The 20,030-nt window shown below is 48.6% G+C and overlaps 1 protein-coding gene across 7 annotated transcripts in view; it reads right to left on the reverse strand.

Moving 5' to 3' along the window:
- The window catches only part of ZNF496 (zinc finger protein 496), a 35,334-nt gene extending 15,314 nt beyond the window's left edge, over positions 1 to 20,020 (reverse strand). The window contains exons 1-6 of one of the 7 annotated variants that reach the window (XM_015592726.2): positions 19,634 to 19,772; positions 18,388 to 18,557; positions 18,187 to 18,302; positions 17,436 to 17,862; positions 16,873 to 17,053; positions 14,258 to 14,334 (exon numbers count right to left, since the gene is read on the reverse strand). In XM_015592726.2, the coding sequence (XP_015448212.1) occupies positions 14,258 to 14,334; positions 16,873 to 17,053; positions 17,436 to 17,825 (648 nt within the window). In that variant the 5' untranslated portion in view covers positions 17,826 to 17,862; positions 18,187 to 18,302; positions 18,388 to 18,557; positions 19,634 to 19,772. Of the gene's footprint in view, positions 1 to 14,257; positions 14,335 to 16,872; positions 17,054 to 17,435; positions 17,980 to 18,186; positions 18,303 to 18,387; positions 18,558 to 19,264; positions 19,604 to 19,633 lie in introns of those variants that run through there. The other 6 variants (XM_025049808.1, XM_015592725.2, XM_015592724.2 and 3 more) reach the window with 6 other exon arrangements.
- Positions 20,021 to 20,030: the final 10 nt, after the last annotated feature.

Raw genomic sequence — 20,030 nt, forward strand, 5'->3', positions numbered from 1 at the left:
AGGAATGGTGCATAAAGCACTAGGCTATGTAAGAAAAGCTTGCCTACCACAAGAAACATGCTGTATGATTCCATTTATAACATTCTAGAACAAGTAGGGTGAGTCTACTGAGACAGAAAGGAGGCAGGTATTAATTAGCCTGGAAAATTTAGGGGTGATCAAGATATCTTGACTGAGGTGATGGTTACATGAATGTAGACACTTGTGAAAAACTCTACACTTTACACTTAAAATAAGTATACTATATGCAAATTATAGCTCAAAAATATATTCTAAAAAAATGCAAACACCATTTCAGTGATCATTTTAGTAAAGATTAAAGACAATGTTAATATAAAAAAAAGTTACTACAGAACAATTATTCCCAAAGTTTATATGTTCTATTAAAACCACTAAGGCCCTTCTGCACACTCAGTGCTGACACACCCATGTGGGGCATCCCACTTCAATGTCAGCCTGGCAGGGACGTGCCCCAGCCTAGGGCTGCGGCCAAAACGTGCGACCTGAACCTCGCGGTGAGTTAACCTGAGTGCGGTCTAGTCCACGGTTGGCACCGCCAGCAGTGATGGGCATGGGCACACCAGGAATAAACGTCGAGGGCCAGGCCCACGCAGAGAGACACACGACCCCAGGTGTGTTATTTCAGCGCTAAAGTTCCAGAGTGTGATAAGCACATAGGAGATGCCCACTTACAGGCAATGATAGGTTTTTGGAAACTAGGATTTTATGGAAAACGAAATATAAGGAAAGCAATTTGACCAAGGGCTAATGGATAAACTAGACTTAAGTTCCTATGGCAAATTTCTGGTCACGAAAACATCACCAAACTTCCGCATGAAAACCCAAAAAACCTGTCACATTAAACACTGACGTAAAGGTGAGCTGTACACACATTTAAGGCTGAGTAAGAACAAGGAAGACCATGATGTCTGTCTAGCTTGGGGCGTAGGAGGGACCCACCCTGGATTGGGTGTCCCCCATTGCAGGGCCATCTGGCCACACGTCCTCATAGGGATGTGGTAGACATAAGTCCCTTCACTACACATCTCTGGGGCTGGGGAACTGGAGTCCCTGGAGAAAACCCGAAGATGTGGGGAGCACATGCGACCTTGCTGGCTGCCCTGGGGAACTGACTCCTTCTCTCTCATCAACATGATAATGAAGGGACAGTACAAATAAATACCTTGAGGACCTGGTGCACTGTGGTTACTAAGCAACTGTCCCAGCTTTTAGGAAACAGGCCCCTAGGTGTGAATAAGAAGATAAAGGGGCTCGAAGGTCTTCTTCCCATCATGAGGGAGGAATAACCCCCATCACCAGACACAGGCTAGACTCAGGTCAGCCTGGGCCAGCACAGCAAACTGCTAACAAGCTCACCTTCTGCTTGTGTGCATGTGCATCCACCTGCTCACAACTGACTGCCCTGAGGAGTTCAGACCCTTTGCCTCTGTCTTGTCGTCTGTCCATGGAGTGGCGTTAAATCTCCTGCTACCCGCATCCCCTTGCCAGAGGTCACAACATCCCCACACGGGACCCATGGCTCTGCATCAAGCTTTGTCTCCCGTGACCCTGTCTCCTGTCAGGTCCGTGTGCAGGGCCCCAGACACCAGGCCTGAGAGTCAAGAGGTTCCTGGCTCTGACAGGCTCTTATTGAGGAAAAGGTGTGAGGCAACTGGGGGAAGAGGGGAACTGCTCCGCAGATCCTGGGAAACTCGTAGCTTTGTTGTCAAACAGGTAGGGATTTTGCCCCTGGGCCTGGAGGCCACCCAAATCTACCCAGAACTGGACACAGGACAAAGTACAGGGGCCAAGGTGCACGGGGGCATGGATGTAAGGTGGCCCCGCACATGTGAGTGAGCAGGGTGACCAGTCACCCCTGGTGCTGGCACTTGGTGTGACACCGAGGGAGATTTTATGTCACATGAAGAGACGCTTGCACTGGGGAGAAGCATAGAAACAGGACCAGTATCTCCAGCATGACCCCAGCAAGGCACGGCACAGTGGCAGAGAACTCAGAAGGCTCCTCAGAACGTTCGTGGCCCTCTGACCTCACTGGGAATGCAGGGTGCCTTCATTCCCGAATCCTGCCAGTTTTATGAGAATGGATGAGGGGAGGCAGACATATCCATTTAAGTCCAGGTTTTGGAGGGCACATGGAGCCAACGCCAGGAAGCTCACACCAGGACCCACTGAGCAGCGTGGGTGCGGACCCAGGTCATATGGAGCTGCGCTGCAGGGGCTGGGGATACAGCACAGGTAAACCTAAGAGGGAGCCGCTGCCTCGGCCACAGGCCCAGGGGACAGGCGACGAACTGGACAGTTGGCCACTCTAGTGCGGCCAGGTGCCACAGGACCATCGGGAACCAGCCCTCCACCTGCCAACCACGTCAAGACTGCACATGGGGGCCAAGCGGCTAATGAGTCCCCTCCCCACCACATGCACACACATGTATTCACATGCGCACACACACACACATATGCCCGCGGTACCACCCCCACTCAGGAGCCCCCTTCAGGGACAATGGAGACCACAGTGGGTCTCAAACTGGATGAAAAGACCCACAGGTGTCAGGTGTAAGAACTGTGTGACAAACCAAGCAGTGACAAAAATGCTTTGATGAGCAATGACAAACACACTGAAAACAAGCGAAGAAGCAGTCAGCCTCACAAAGAAACAGTCTCAGTAGAGAGTACAGAAGATGAGAGAGATTCTGGGAGCTGTGAGAGCCCAGGACCCCAGCACAGGCACACCTCGTCGCCTCAGGCGGGTGGACTCCGTTTCCACAGGCTGAAGGTTGTGGCAGCCTTGCCTCCAGCAAGCCCAGTGGCATTTGCTCACCTGTGTCTGCCTCACATTTCAGTGAGTCTCTCAATATTTTAAACATTATTATGTGTGCTATGGTGACCTGTGACCAGTATTCTGTTGTAATGGTTTTGGGGCACACAAACCATGCCCATCAGACGGTGAACGTAACCAACAAATACTGGGTGTGTTCTGACTGCTCCACCAACCAGCCGCCGCCCCCCACCCCATCTCACTCCCTCTCCTCAGACCTCCCTGTTCCCTGAGACACAACAATATTGAAATCAGGCCACTTAATAACCTCGTGATGGTCTCTCAATGTCCAAGTGAAAAGAAGAGTCACACGTCCACTTTAAATTTAAAGCTAGAAATGATTAAGCTCAGTGAGAAAGGCGCATCTGTGGAGAGCTGAAATAAGCTGATCTCTAGGCCTCCTGCACCAGTTAGCCAAGTCGTGAAAACAAAATGAACATTCTTGAAGGGAATGAAAAGTGCTCCTCCAGGGAACACGTGACTCACAGGAAGGTGGAGCAGCCTCTTTGCTGACATAGAGGAGTTTCAGGGGTCTGGATAGAAGGCCACATCAGATACCACATTCTCTCAAGTCAAAGCCCCATCCAGAGTGAGGACCCAAATCTCTTCAGTTCTGTGAAGGCTGAGAGGTGAGGAAGCTGCAGAAGAGAAGTTTGAGGCTGGCAGAGGCTGGTCCCTGAGGTTTAAAGAGAGAAATTGTCTCCACAGCATAAAAGTGCTAGGTGAAGCAGCACATGCTGATAGAAAAGCTGCAGCATGTTATCCAGAAGGTCCAGCTGAGATAATGAATGAAGGTAGCTGCTCTAATCCAGATTCTCAATGTAGACAACACAGTCTCTATTGGGAGAAGTTGCCATCTGGACTCTCATAGCCAGAGAGGAGTCAGTCCCTGGCTTCAAAGCTTCAAGGGACAGGCGGACTCTTGCTGGGGGCTATTGCAGCTGTGACTTTAAGTCAAAGCCAATGCTAATTCACCATCCCCAAAGTCCTAGGACCCATAAGAATTATGCTAAATCTGTTCTGCCTGTCCTCTATAAATGGAACAACAAAGCCTGGACGACAGCACACCTATTTATGACATGGTTTACCAAATATTTTAAGCCCACTGTTGAGACCTATTGTGCAGGGAAAAAAAAAAAAAAAATTCCTTTCAAAATATCACTGCTCACTGACAAGGGACCTGGTCACCCAAGAGCTCTGGTGGAGACAGACAACAAGATGAATGTTGTTCTCATGCCTGCAAACACAATACCCAGAAGTAACTTCGACTTTCACGTCTCATTATTTAAGAAATACATTTTGTGAGGCTATAGTTGCCATAGACAGTGATTCCTCTGATGGATCCGAGCAAAGTAAGCTGAGAAATTTCTGGTAAGGATTCCCTATTCTATATGCCACTGAGAACATTTGTGATTCATGGGAAAAGGCCAAAATATCAACATTAACAACAGTTTGTAAGAAGGTGATTCCAACCCTCATGGATGACTTAGAGGGGTTAAAGATCAGTGGAGGAAAGTGACTGCAGATGTCAAAATAGCAAGAGAACCAGAATTAGAATTGGAGCCTGAAGCTGTGACTGAACTGCTGCCATCTCATGATCAAACTCTGAAAGATAACGAGTTTCTTCTTACCGATGAGCATGGAAAATGGTTTCATGATATGGAATCAATTACTGGTGAAAATACTATGAAGACTATTGAAATGACAACAAAGGATTTAAAATACTACATGAACTATGTTGACAAAGAAATAGCAGGGTCTGGGAAGACTGACTCCAATTTTGAAAGAAGTTCCACTGTGGGTAAAATGCTATCAAACAGCATCACATCCTACAGAGAATCATTTGTGAATGGAAGATTCAACAAAATACAAGAAACCGCTGTTGTCTGATTTTAAAAATTTGTCATATTACATCACATCAAAAAGATTTTTCTGCACAGCAAAGGAAACCACCAACAAAACAAAAGAAAACCTACCAAGAACAAAAGAAACCCTACTGAGATGTATCATTCACCAATGATACATCTGATACAGAGTTAATATCCAAAATTATAAAGAACTCATACAACTCAACACCAAAAAGACAAACAATTGATTGAAAAATGGGCAGAAGATCTGAATTGACATTTCTCCAAAGAGGCCAATAGACAAATGAAAAGATGCTCAAGGTCCCTAATCATCAGAGAAATGCAATTAAAACCATGAGGTGTCACCTCATATCCGTCAGAATGGCTACCATCAATAAATCAACAAATGGCAAGTGCTGGCAAGGATGTAGAGAAAAGGAAACAATCACACTGTTAATGGGATTGCGTATTGGAGCAGTCACTATGGAAAACAATGTGGACTTTCCTCAAAAAATTAAAAATTGAACTATCTTATGACCCAGCAATTCAACTTAGGTATTTATTCAAAGAAATCCAAAACATGATTTGAAAAGATATCTGTACCCCTATGTTCACTGCAGCACTAGTTACAATAGCCAAGATATGGAAGCAACTGAAGTGTCCATCAATAGACAACTGGATATATATATATACATACACCCCCATACATACATATACGTACATGACAGAATATTAGTCAGCCATAAAAAAGGATCATATTTGACATGGACCTAGAAGGTATTATGCTAAGTGAAATAAGTGAGACAGAGAAAGATAAATACCATATGACCTCACTTATATGCAGAATCTAAAGAACAAAAAGAAATGAACGAGCAAAACAAAAACAGTGTCATAGATACAAAGAACAAACGACAATGCTATTGCACACTTAATAGACTTTGGGTTGGTATCAACATAATTTTCATATGCACTGGGAAACCAAACACTCTGTGTGCCTGGCTTCATGGTGGTGGTCTGGAACCAAACCCGCAGGTCTCCAAGGTCTCCTGTGCCGAAATGAGGAATCCAGGGGTGTGCTCCATGGCAGAATAGACGGGATAGAGAAAAGGACCAGTCGACCTGGAGATAGGAAGAGAAACTGTCCAATGCGAACAAGAGGAAACAGACAAAAACATGCATAGAGTCTCAGGTTCATGTGGAACTGCAATCAAAGAGTAAACTCTGTATCATCGGATCCTCGAAGGAAAGAGCGGGTGGTGCTGAAAATACCCCTGAAGGAACCATGGCTCAAAACTTCTCAGACTTGGGAAAGAGACATAAAGCCACAGGTTCAAGAGGCAGAGTAAACCCCAAACAGACAATTCAAAGAAATCCATGACAAGACGCATCATAATAAACGTCTGCAAACTAAAGACAAATGAAGAAAAAAACCTTAAAAGCAGCCAGAGAAAAAACACTATCCTCCCTGTAGAATATTCGAAGATAGTCGACCTCTGACCCGAAGCAACGGAGGCAGTTAAGCACTGTAAGCCCAATCCCACCTCTGGTAAAAACACCCTTCCAGAAGGAAGGGGATGAGACAGTTGTGTGTGAATCCGAAATAGCGCATTTGCCACCAGCAGACTTACCCTAAAGACCCGCCAAAGGAAGCACCTTACACAGAAAGGAATCAAAGGAATGAAAGAAGGGATCAGGCAGGCCTCCAAGATGGGCTGCTCCACAGGCACCTACCCGGGCTGAGGGCAAGAGGCCTGCAGGCTCATGGGACACTGACCTCTCCCCCGAAGCATTTTAATTTGGGCCCTGTCCATAATAAGAGTTATCAGCAGAAATGATTTTATAACCTCTCTGAAGGGCAGGCAAATTTCTAATTACTGGACACCGGCTCTCATCCTCATCCTGCAGAGTGACCCACCCCCACCCCTGAGCCCCAGGCTCCTGAACTCAGCCTTAGCTTTCGTCACACATGCCTCCTTGTGCCCCTCAGTGTTGGGACCTCTCATGTGTGGGGTCCCAGAACATGTGTGTTAGGTCTGGTTATCTTCTCTTGTTAATCTGACTCCTGTATATTTAATTATTAGACCAGCCGAAAAAACCTAGAACAACAGAAACTTCTCCGTGCCCTCACAGGAAAAGAAGGAACTGTGGACACAAGAAAGGAAGGAAGTGGTAAGCCAAAATGTGGACAAATACTGCCAGCTCTCCTCCTCCTTCCAAGTTTTCTAGGGAACACTGGCTACTTCAAGAAGAGATCCTAATACTGTGATGTGTGCAGGGAGAGAACTTACGCCAACTGCATCCAGAAAAGGAGTGTGTGAAGGGGCACATGTACAATGTCACACTATAATTATCTCTTAAAAAGTTACTGACAAAGATTCTTTGCTTGACCAAACAGTAGTCAGGCTCTGTACCATGTTCCGGGTCCATCTGTGTGCTTCCTCGTAAAATCCAGTTTTAACAAGAACCCTGCTGAGTCAGTGTAGCTGAAGCCCCTGTGCATGATATCTGATCACGCTGGATATCAGATCAGGTTCCTCGACCTGCATCCCTAGGTGACATCTGATCACCCTGACCTGTCCTCAAGCAGAATCCTGTTAGGTCATTTTAGCCAGAGCTCACATATCTGGTCATCCATCCTCCTGGCCGCACCACCCTCCATCCCCCACCCAGCACAGAGTTCCTAAAACCCCTGGAATATCCTAAGTGATGAGAGTGTTATGCTGACGAGGTAGCTTTGAGCCCCACCTGAGGACTGGTCAGTTGCCAGGAGAGCCAACCATATGATTAGAGGGCAGATAGGGGCTGGAGGTTGAACAGGTCACCAATAACCAATGATTTAACTAATCGCAACATGTGATGAGACTTCCATAGAAACCCAAAGGGACCCAAAAGGATGGGGTTCAGGGTTGGGGAACGTGTGGACGTGCAGGGAGTGGTGGGCTCAGAGGACAGGGAAGCCCCTTGCCCCTCCCACATACCTTTCCCTGTGCTTCTCTTCCATCTGGCTGTTCCTGAGTCATACCCTCTATAATAAGCTGGTGATCTGCCGAGTAAACTGGCTGCCTGAGTTCTGTGAGCCACTCTAGCAAATAAATTAAATCCGAGGAGGGGTTTGTGGGAACCTGATCTATAGCCGGCCAATCAGAAACACAGGTGACAAGCCTGGGCTTGTGACTGAGTCTGGAGTGGGAAGGTAGGGGCACAGCCTTGCAGGACTGAGCCCTGAGCCTGTGGGATCCAGGCTCTCTCTGGGTGGAGGGTGCCAGAACTGACTTGACTTCTCAGACATCCTGCTGGTCTGAGGTTTTTGTGGGCATAGAGGACTACCGATATTGGAAACTGGGTCTCAGAACACCCCAAAGTCCCCATCGCCCCTGATGCTTCCTCTTAGTAATTTTCCAGTTTTTCAGAAATTTTTCCACAATTTGACCCCCACCCTGTCCCTTGGCTACAAATTCCCACTTGTCCAAGCTGTGTTTGGACTGAAGCCCAACTCCTGTCCCCCGTACAATCTCTGTGTGGTGGCCCTGAATAAAGTCTGCATTACCATCTTTAAACAGGTGTCGTTGAATACTTTTTCTTTATAATATGAAGAAATATACTCGACCATATTCTAGGTAAATCAACATGGACTTTACAAAATGTTTAAGTAATCCTCAGGAAGGCAAAAAACAAAAACAAAAACCAAAAAAACCAGAGCTACAAAAAACAGAACGGGAGAAAAAGCCAGACATAAGCCCTAATGTGTCAATAATTATGCTAAAATACAAATGACCTAAACACATCAGCTAAAACACAGCAACTGGCAGAGTGGATTAAAACACATGACTCAACTACAGGCAGACCTCAACACACTGCAGGTTTGGTTCCAGACACTGCAAGGAAGAGACTATCACAATAAGGTAAATCACATGAATTTCTTGGTTTCCTAGTGCCTATAAAAGTCATGTTTCCACTGTGTTGTAGCCTATTAAATGTACAATAGCATTATATCTAAAAAATAAATGCACATGCCTTAATTAAAATAAAAAGTTATTGCTGAAACATACAAACCATCATCTGAGCCCTCGACGAGTTGTAATGTTTTTGCTGGTGGGCAGTCTTGCCTCTATGATGAGAACACAATATTTGCAAAGTGCAGAAAAATGACGTGTGCCATATGCATATGCTATCTAAAAGAAACTCACTCAAACACAACCATGTAGGCAAGTTGGAAGTAAAAAGATGGGGAATGTATATTATGCAGCCATTTATCAAAAGGAAAAGAAGTAGCTATACTAATACTGGATAAGGTACACTTCAGCAGAAAGGAAATTACTAGAGAGGGACAGTGATAATACTAAATGGCCAGTCCCCCAAAAAGGCAATCTGGAATGTGCACGGAAATATGCAAATAGCAATTCTAACTACACATGAACCAAACAGAGCTGCAAAGCATGTGAGGCAAAAACAGGCAGAATTGAAAAGAGAAATCGACTACTACAGTTGTAGATGTCAGCATCCCTCTCTCAAAAACTGACAGAACAATCGATTAGAAAATAAGCAAGGATACAGAACTCAATGGCACCATCGACCAGTAGGGTCTAATCAGCATTTAGGGAATGCTTCACCCAATAACAACAGAATATATGTTCTTTTCAAACAAGGACAGAACACATCCCGAGACACCAGGCCATCAAAGTCCTGGAAAGAGAGGAGAAACCCCCAACAAATTAGAAAGAATTGAAATCAAACAGTATGTTCTCTGATCACAATGGAATTAAACTAGAAATCAATACCAGAAAGATGACAGGAAAATCTGCAAGCCTTGGAAATTAAACAACACACTTCTAAATAATCCTTGGGTCAAAGAGGGCTCTAAGGAAATGAAAAATAGACCAAAATGAATGAAAACAAAAATGCATCATATTATAGTTTGTGAGACGTACTTAAGCAGTGCTGAAATGCTTGCGTTAGAAATGCTTATACAAGAGGAAAAGTCCCAGGATAAAAACGTAAGCTTCCACCTCAAGAACCTATAAAAAATAATAAAATAAACCCAAAGTATGCTGGATGAAGAAAATAATAAAGATGAGAAGAAAAGTCAATGAAATTGAAAACAAAAATAGCAAAAAATAAATGAAACAATGAGCTAGTTCTTCTTGAAAAGATTTAAAAAATTGAAACTTCTAGCAAGACTTGACAAAGAAAGAGATCGAGAAGGACACATTTCCAAAATCAGGAATGAAGCAGGGATACCACAGACCCTGTGATAACAGGGTGATGAAGGAATACCACAAATAACTCCATGCACATGAATTTGTTTGGCAACTTAAGGTGAAAAGAACCAATCCCTTGAAAAACGTGGACCACCACAGCTCATCCACTATGAAGCAAATGGTATGAACAGCCTCACAACCATGAAGGAAGTTGAATGTACAACAAAAACAACATTTCCTTTCCATCCTTGCAAGTGTCACATGTCTTCACTAGAGAATTCTACCAAATGTTCAAAGAATTAACACCAATTCTGCACAATCTCTAGTAGAAAATAAGAAGAGGGGACATTTCTCAACTCATCTTATGAACCTGGTATTACCCTGAAACCAAAGCCAAAGATGACAAAGAAAAAGAAAACCACAGACCAACATCCCTCTTGAACAAAATAACAGCAAACAAAACTTGGCAATACATAAAGAGATGTTTATACTATGACAAGAAGGGGTTTACTCCAGGGGACGCAAGGCTAGTTCGATATTAAAAAAATCAATCTACATAATCCACATTAACAGCCCAAAGAAAACCCACAGGATCACTGTCAGCTGAAGCAGAAAGGCTTTGACAAAACCGAATATCCATACACAATAAAACCTCTCAGAAAAATATGAGTTGAGGAACTTCCTCAACTTGGTAAGAATAATTCACAAAAACTAAGCGCTAACAGCATGTTTAATGGGGACAGATAACCGCTTCCTAAGCTCGGGAGCAAGGCAAGGATTTCTCCTCTCGCTACTGCTAGCACAGAAGCTGGAAAGACATAAAACTGTCCTTATTTACTGATGACAGGACTGTCTACATAGAAAATCCACAGGGCTCTATTTAAAAACAAACACACACATAAAAAATCCTTCTTAAACGAATAAATGAATCCAGCAAGGTCACAGAATACAAAACAAACAGAATACAAAACAAAAATCATCTGTTTCTTATGCTAGAAATGAATATGTTCTCATCAAAATAAAAAATATGATTCCGTTTGCAATTGCCCCCAAAATGAAGTACTTAGGTATAAATCCAATAGAATACATACAGAACTTGTGTGCTGAGAACCACAAAACAGCAATGAACAAAATCACAGAAGTGAAGGGAGAGGCACATCACACTCACAGGCCAAAAGACTCAGGTCACAAAGAGGTCAACACCCCTCGAATTGATACACAGGCTTCACAAAATTCCCACCAAATCTCAGTGAGGCTTTTTGAAGATATAGGCAAAATTATTCTGGATTGCATATAGAAAGGCAAAGGAACTAAAACAGCTAAAATTATTTTGAAAAAGAACAAAATGGGAGAATCAGTCTACCCAACTGCCAAGACCAACACGTAGCTTCAATAATCAAAACTGTGCTATAAGTGGACAGAAGAGCAAAGACATCGATGGAATGAAACAGAGAACCCAGGATGAGCCACAAACATGCTCACTGATTTCTGACAAAGGAGCAGAAGCTATTCATTCAATGGGACATAAGCTTCTCAGCCAATGGTTCTGAAACAACTAGACATCCACTGGCAAAAACAAACAAAAAAACTGTGACCTAAGTCTCTACCTCATACAAACATTAGAGATCATGGACTTAAATGAAGATAGATCACAGATGGTGGACTTAAATGTATCCTGGACCTAAATGTAACATGTGAATATTTATATAACCTTTAGAAAAAAACCACAGAAAAAAATCTTTAGGATCTAAAACCAGGCAAAGAGTCCTTAAACTTTACACCAAAAGCATAATCCATAACAGGAAAAACTGACAAGGGAGACTTAATCTAAATTAAAAACTGTTTCTCTGCTAAAGACCCTGTAAAAGGAATAGGATGTGAGGAAATATTTATAAAGCATATACCCGACAAAGGACGAGTATGCAGAGTGTATAGATCTCAAAACTTGACAGTAAAACAAGCAAAATAGCCCAGTTGGAACATGGCCAAAAGTAATGAAGAGACATTTCACAAAGAGGATAGAGAGATGGCAGATAAGCACGCAAAAAGATGTCTAACTTCATTAGCCATTAGAGAAATGTAAATTTAAACCATCAAGAGATATCACTGCGTATCAGAATGGCTAAAATAAAAAACTGCGACACCAAACGCTGGCTAGGGTGTGGAGGATGTAGTGGGATGTAAAATGGCACCATCACTCTGGAAAAAGATGCAGTAGTTTCTTGTAAACTATGCACTTAGCAGACAACCCAACGAGTGCATACCTGGGCATCTGTCTGCAGAAAAAAGAACACTGGTGTTCACACAAAAACCTGTGTGCAAATGCCTGCAGCAGCATTACATAAAGTGGCCCTAACTGGAAACAGCCCAGGTCTCCTGGGACAGTAGAGTGGTCAGCCTGCCGTGGTGTCCTCTGCAGGAGATGGACCACTGATACACAAAAAGCCTGGGCAAAGCTCCAGAATTACAGCACCTGAAAACAGTCCACCCCCAAAGGCGACACACTATATGGACTCATCTATAGAGCACTCTTGAGCTGGCAACAAGAAGCAGGGGGATGAGAGCAGTGGCTGCAGCTACAAAAAGCAGCACGAAGGACTGTTCTGAAAGCAAGCGTTCTGCATCCCATGCATTTGGATGCCGACATGCTGGTGATGACACTGCACTCTATTTCTACAAGATGGCACCATTTAGTGTAAAGGGGACAAGGGGCCTGTTATTTCTTACAACTGCATGTGAATCTAGTTACCTAAAAAAAGATTTAAAAAAATTGTGAGTGCACCCATGTTCACAGCAACCAGAAAGCAAAAGCAGCCCCAGGGTCTGCCAGGGAGTGACAGGCAAGCACAGTGACTGCATGCCACCATGGAGGGTCGTTCAGCCTCAATGAGCCCAGAGACGGACACATGTTGCAGCAAGGAGGAGCCATGAGGACATTACAGAGGGAAACAAGCCAGTCAGGGAAGGACAGGTACTGTGGGGCCCCACCTGTGTGCACCTCTGGGGAGGTCAGGCAAATGGAGAAGGCGGCAGACGGTAGGGCAGCTATCTTGGCCGTGGGGAGCTTCAGTTTGGGAAGACGAAAGAGCTCTGGGGCTGGCTGCACAATGTGAATACGCTTAGATCACTGAACACCTAAAAACGCTACTGTGCATTAAAAATGGTTAGAGTCACAAATGTTATATGATGTGTGTCTTACAATTAAAAGTAAACATTTTTTTAAAACTCTAAAAAATAAGCCCTTCATGCTGGTGACTGTCAGTGCACTGGGCACAAATGATCTTTGATGGAGTGACAAAACAGCATTGACTTATCAAATCTGTACCTTCTGCTCACTCCAGCACTTAAAGGAATCAGGGACTCTCAAGGCCAAACACCGAAGCTCAGCAGACACGGAGTCCACATCCCCTGTGGCTCGCACAGGTCAAAGGTATCAGTCCTTAGTAAGAAAGTTTTACCTCCTTAGGATAATTTTATCTACAGCTATCACAGTATGCAACAGATGCTGGAGCACACGTGCTGTATCCCACTGAGTAGCCCAGAGGATGGATGCCCCACCCTTGTGCTGGCCACCCCTGCCAGGTTTAGAGTCACGCTAAATGCATAGCTGAGAGCAACCTGCATGGCCACTGTGCTTCAGTCTTCCCCCTGCCAGGAACCAGCAGCCAAACAGGGGCCACTCTTTCACGGCCCCCACACTCACAGGAAAAGAACGACACTGTGACAACTGAGCCTGCTGCCAGACAGTGGAAACCACTTGGAAGAACAGCTGCGGTGTCGGCAGAAAGCACGGCCCAAGGTTGAGACTAGGCAGGAAGGAGGTGAGTGAGGACACCTGCCACCCCATGACCAGCTCTCGCCCTGTGAGAACATGTGAGAAAGTAAGCCTGTGCAGAGACACGGAAGGGACAGTGCCAGGAAATCCCCTAAGAGCCCTGTGCACAGCTATGTGATGGTGCTGAGGTGGTTGGTGTCTTTCCCTCTATTTCCTCACATTTCTGAAATACAATCACTGTGATTATTGTTAAATAAAAATAGTCTGTGAAGTGAAAGAGTAGAGAGGTCTCCCTTTTTTCATAGGAAGGGACACCAAGATGCCAAGAGGACAGATTGGTGTTTGTTTCCACCACTGCTGTCTGTACAAGGCTCCCGAGGAGGATGTCACAGCCAGCAGATCTCAGTCAGCACGTGAGCAGCCAGGACTCTGAGGCAAGAGGAGTGATGGGCGTCACATACACTAGTGGATGGATGTTCCCTTAGTTTTTCTGGGTTGGGGCTGAGACGCCTATGTGGCCCACCACAAGCTGCCAGGCACACTGCCGCAGCATACAGAGGTGCAGAGTGGGGTCTCCAGGGCCCTTGTGGAGGTCACTCACCAGGGGTGGCTGGAGGGAGGTCATCTGCTGTGGGTCCCTGAAGCTGGCTTCCTGGAGCGGCGGTGCCTCCTGTGGGGCTGAAAGAGATGGGAAGGGTGTCTCACAGTGGTCACAGCCGGTCTCCTCGCCACAGGAGGCGGGCTGCAAGGTAGCGAGGTAATGCAGGTGGACAGTTGTTGGCCAATCACCAGGATCAGTTACTCTGCTTTCAGACACTATGAGGGGAACCTTAACAAGGGCTTTGGGGTCCTGGTGCCCTGCCACCAAGTGGCGACAAGCTTTCCATAGGTCCAGGGCCCTCAGCCTCACGCTCCAAAATTATGGTCATAAAGGTCAGGGCTCCCCAGGGTAGAGGTGCCGGCCATGAGGACTGTCAACCCGCCAGTGTAGAAGGTGCAGCGCCCTCACTGCCACTGAACGCACACAGCAGGCAGTACTGGGGCCACCATCTCTCCTGCGGGGTGGCCAGGGGTGGGGCAGGCAATACTGGAGCAGGGCTTCCCTCCCAATCCTCCCTCCCTGCTCGCAAGCCACATGCCAGTCCAGGGCACAGCCATGCGCAAACAAGCTATTTCAAAGGTACTCCTTTCACAGAGAAGCCTTGGGAAGTTGCACTCTCATCCCCTGACAGCTGACCCCAGGTCACATGTTAAACCAGTGTCAAAGATAACACGAGAAGCTAGTGTCCCTCCCCTTTCAGACCCAAAATGCAAAGCTTTCAGCAAAAAGCAGGCACAGGAGTGGCTACTTAGAACAGAGGGTCTGGAGCAGCAGACCGCAGGGACATGGGGTCCTGGTGGCAGGCGGCTCCCTTGTTCTGCTGTTGGAAACTCAGACTGGGTGGGTGTAGATGTGAGAGGTGACTCGCCTCTGCTCTCATACCTGCTTCCTTCTGGAGGATGACCTATACAGCCCCACCCACCATTCCCCATGGTGCCTGGTGCCTGCAAATGACTTTGGAAAGTTTTCAGCTTCTGAACAGACTTCACCTTTGGGGAAGATTTTCGAAGTTGGGAACTATGTGACTTTTACTGGAGGCTCATTCCAGTAACAAAGCGCCCAGGGGTTTAAGGTCTTCTCAGGAACTACCTCAGGGTGCCTGTGCAGTCCTTTTATGGATTGCTCAGTGAAAAGGGGGAGCTGCCCCTTCTTCCAAAGCCCATCAGTGGTAACTGGCTTATCTCCAATCTTCACCCGGTACCACCAGCTCAGGCTGCTGCAGCTCCTGTGGGCATCCCTGCCACTAAATACCCTAGGCTAGCCCAAATCACACACAATGCTGATTTGGGCTAGCAGCTGGTTCCCTTATATCTGTCATGTTCAGGCTGAATTGTGCCCCCACCAAATTCAGATGTTGAAGTTCCAACTGCCAAGACCTCAGAAAGGGACTGTATTGGAAGACAGAATCTTTAAAGAGGCAATTAGGTTAACTAGAGATCTTTAGGGTGGACCCTAATCCAATGACTGGGGTCCTCACAGGAACACAAGGAGATTGAGACACAGAGGGATGCCCACGTCAGGACACAAGGAGACGACGGCCATCCACAGGCCACAAGAGAACGAGACCAGCAGACACCGGGACCCTGGACTTCCAGCCTCCAGGACTGGGAGGCTACATGCTGTGGTTTAAGCCTCCCCGTCTATAGGACTTCATTCTGACACTCCCTGAAAACGAACACACCCATCTTTACTTTTAAGCAAACAGAGGCTGAAGAGTTTGATGTATATAGAAGTCAACATAGTTTCACACATAAAGAAACTTAATATGATTTATTTAAAACTGAAAAGCTTATTACAACACCAAGGACAACTTTTAGAATCTCAAGAATACAGTGCTGGCCTCCCAACATGCTCCTTTCCCACCTGTATTAATAGCACCACGTGGTAAGTCCACCCAAAATAACTCTCACTCCAAGAGGCCACTTACCCAACCTGAGAGCAGCACAGCTTCCCACAAGAAAGACTTCAACCGAAATCACATGGACCCAACACCCTGCTCTGCATTTCATGGGTATAACCCTTTCACCCTCAAAAGCCCAGCAAGGGAGATGACCGCGCCTACCGGGCGGCCCAGGAACCTGAGGTGTGCAGAGTTTAGGAGCATAGCCCGGGTCACAGCTAGAAGATGCAAAGCTACCTGCCCGTAGCCACCAATGCACTTCGTACAGATGTTCAGACATGTCGAGGTGACACTCAAGCCCCAAACCCTGAGACACCATGCTGTTCCCTCCAAGAGTATTTTTGTATTTCCTGGCAGCCTGGCAACAAGCCTGAGCACAGGAAGTGTTAAGCCAGGGAAAGGGACTTGGGCAGATAGAAGGACATGGCCACACTTGGCTCCTGACACAGGCCCTACTGGGACAGCAACAGTGCCTGACTGTCCCCAAAGATGACAAAGCCCAGAGATGCACACTCACAGAGAACAGAAGGTGCAACCTCTGGACTCTGGGCAGCTGGCAGGAGGGCTGGCAAGAAAAGAACAGACACCCCCAGGAGGTTCTGATTCAATAGCTTGGGGCAGGAACCCAGACCCTGAAAATGATACCTGGCCCCTCAGGGCAGGAGAGAACTGGGTGGCGTATGCAGGCCCCTCCCCCATGCCCCAGGCTCCCTACCTGGGTCCCCGCTGAGCTGGCCAGGTCTGCTTTGGAGTCCGAGGCCCTGAGGCAGGGCCGCAGGCACAGTGTCCTGGCTCTTTGCAAGGTGGCTCTGGGGCTCTGCTGGCAGCCGCTGGGGCTCCTGGTCCGGAGGGCTGTCCCCATCGTCAATCACCACAGGGTCTTCACAGTGTTTGAGCTGCAGTCCCAGAGAGGGCTTTTCAGGCTTCAGTGGAGAGGTCCCTACCCAGGCCAGGGCCAGCGATTGTGCTCCGACTGGGCAAAGCCCCACCCTGGGCCTACTGATCATCCACTCTCCAGCTGACTGCCTTGGACAGGGCTATACAGGGGGACAACTTAACCGTCCCCCAGTTGGAGCCATTAGGGAGTAATATAACCTACTTTACTGGGAAATCGACTCTCATGTGGGCCAGACAAAGCACAAGCTCTAAGACAGAGTTCTTCAACCCCTGGCCGGGGGTGTGTGGCCCCCAAATCACCTGGGCACAGACTGCCCTCCGCGCCCTGCTCCCCCTTCATCCCCCCACGGCCTTCCACAGCCCAGCCGGCCCTCTGCTCACCCACTGCCAAGGTCTGCCCGGCTCCCGCTCCAGCGCCTCCACGGCGGCCACAGCCTGCTCCCCACTCTCGGGCTCCTGGGCACACACCCAGCCCTGGATCTCACGCGGCAGGATGGCCAGGAACTGCTCCAGCACCAGCAGCTCCAGGATCTGCTCCTTGCTGTGCCGCTCGGGCCGCAGCCAGCCCCGGCACAAGCCCCAGAGGCGCTGCAGGGCCTCGCGAGGGCCCGCCGCCTCCTGATAGCGGAACCGGCGGAAGAGACGGCGGGAGGACTCAGGGCTGGGAGGCTCCGCCTGGGGACCAGGGCTCTCTCCTGGCGGGCTCCTCATTTTCCTGGGCTCCTCACTTTCCTTCGGAGCCAAGACTCGGGGGCACAGGGCTGTGGGCATGATGGGATTTGATGGGGGTCAGCAGCAGAAGACGACCCTATTTCCAAACAGAAATCACTGGCTTCAATGCTCTGGTCTCCTGTGGTGGGCTCAGGCGGTGGTGATGGGGAAGGTGACAAGGCCCAGACACCAGCCCTGGGAGAAGCACTGGGACCTGTGAGAAGTGTCAGTGTGGTGGGTCCTTACGCAAGGGAGAGAGAGAAGGTACACCCCCAACGTTATCATTACGTGACCCCCTAACTGGGCAACCGGACAAACAAGGCAGGGAGTCCGTGAGAAAAGCGGTGGCTTTCCAACGTGACACTGGCGTTCTGAGCACCAGGGCTGCATGCAGGAGAGAGGAGTTGAGGCTCTGTGGTACCTTCGGTGGCCAGGTCCTCCCAGAGAGGACCCAAAAAGGATGAGCCAAGCAGGCTGGTATCTTGGGGCTTCTGAGCCAAAGTCGCCGTCCTCGGCCTCGAGACCTTTACACATGCACTGGAAAGACAAAGACATACAAGCAGGAGGGCGTACTGAGAGCACATCCAGGTGGGAGTCCACCCTGCTGGAGGCCAGGACCGACCTTCCACACTGGACCTGCAGGACGAACGGAGCTGGCCCAGGGGAGTCAGCATTCTCCCAGTGTAACGGGCTCCCGGCTCCTCAGCACTGGGAGACAGAGCTGAAGCACAGGACTGAGGAGATACCCACACAAAAAGTGGTACGTCAAGTGACAGCCACACCTAAAATCTCCTGGAGAAAAACACCACGCATTTGAAAACACCAGCACTGTCAGATCAGCCTCCCCCATTCAGTAAAGTCTGTATAGTGAACTTACACTAAGGATGCCTTGCCCTCCACCTGCCTTCTCAACCCTTATCATCTTCAAACCATGCTGACGGCACCCACAAACACACCAAAGGGCCCTTCCTGGGGCAGGATACAGACAGCACAGCCCCCAGGAACACAGTGGGGCCCAGGGCTCCTCCCTCTCCCCAGTGGACACCGGGCGGCATCACAGTGACGGCCACTACTCACAGACTTCGGGACCCAAAGAAAGCAAGGGAAAAATAGAAACGCACAAAGTTCCCTCGCCCCACTCAGGCCTGAGACCCCTGGACACTGTCGCTGGCCTTCCAACCCCTACTGTACGAGGCGCCCCAGACCAGCCGGAACTTCCAACAGCTCAGTGGTCCCCAAGGGCCCCGTGTGGAATGCAGGCCTCACTGTTTCACAGAAAGGCAAGGGAGGCTGGAGGAGCCACAAAGCCACCAAACAGCAGTCAGGAAAACCCGTGTCCACCCATTCTTTCTCCATAAAACACACACTGGCAGGAAAGGTCTCGCAGTCTGGCTGGGCCCCACGGTGGAGTTCTTTCCGTGTCTGCTCCGGCACCTGGAACCCAGTCTCAGCCCTTCTAATCCCTCCTGGCCCTACCGACCCTGCGCGGCAGCCCACACCTGCAGGGCGTCTGGGTTCCTCAGGTCCGCCCCAAGCTAGGGGACCCCGGGCCCATCCTTTGCACTCTGTCCGCCGCGGCCCTTCCTAACCAGGAGGCGGCGTTTCTCTTTGTCACCCAGGCACCTGGCGTGTAGGAGGCTCAGGAGGGCTGCCTGATGAATGAACGAACGTAGGTGCTGGATTCCCGAAGGGCGGGCGGGGCGAGCTCAGCGCGGCTGGCGGAGGAGGGGCCGCGCGGGATCCGCGCATAGGAAAGGGGAGGGCATTTCACGCCCCGGGAAGGGCGAGCTTTCCCTCGCTGCCTTCTCTCCCGCTTCTCTCCCGACCCGCGCGCGCTCTCCCAGCGTAACCAGCTCCCGGCTCCTCACCTCGCAGCCTGGGGCTCCTTCCCAGCGTCCAACTCAAACCCCTCCTGCGGCGGCGTTAGTCTCCGCGGCCGCTCCTCATCCTTCCAGGCCGGCCTCCCGCTGTCTTCCCCTTGGCGGGCTCTCTGCAGGGCCCGACCCCGTCTCCTGCTCATCCAGAAAACCGGGGCTCAGCTTGGGAGGAAACGAACAGAAGCAAATGGAGGCGCCTGAAAAACAACATTGCTGCTGCCTTATCCCCCGCCCGCAGATCCAGCGACGCTGGGTTGCGGGATGGGAGGCGCAGAGGGCTGAGTCTGAGGTCCGCGGCGGAGGTAGCATGGAGCAGGAGCGCACTGGGCGGGGGCGGGGGATGCACGGGAGGGAGCCGCGCGGGGCGGGGGAGCCTGGCCGGACTCAC

The sequence above is a fragment of the Pteropus alecto genome, unplaced genomic scaffold, assembly GCF_000325575.1.
Source record: "Pteropus alecto unplaced genomic scaffold, ASM32557v1 scaffold186, whole genome shotgun sequence".
In the NCBI taxonomy this organism is placed as follows: Eukaryota; Metazoa; Chordata; class Mammalia; order Chiroptera; family Pteropodidae; genus Pteropus; species Pteropus alecto.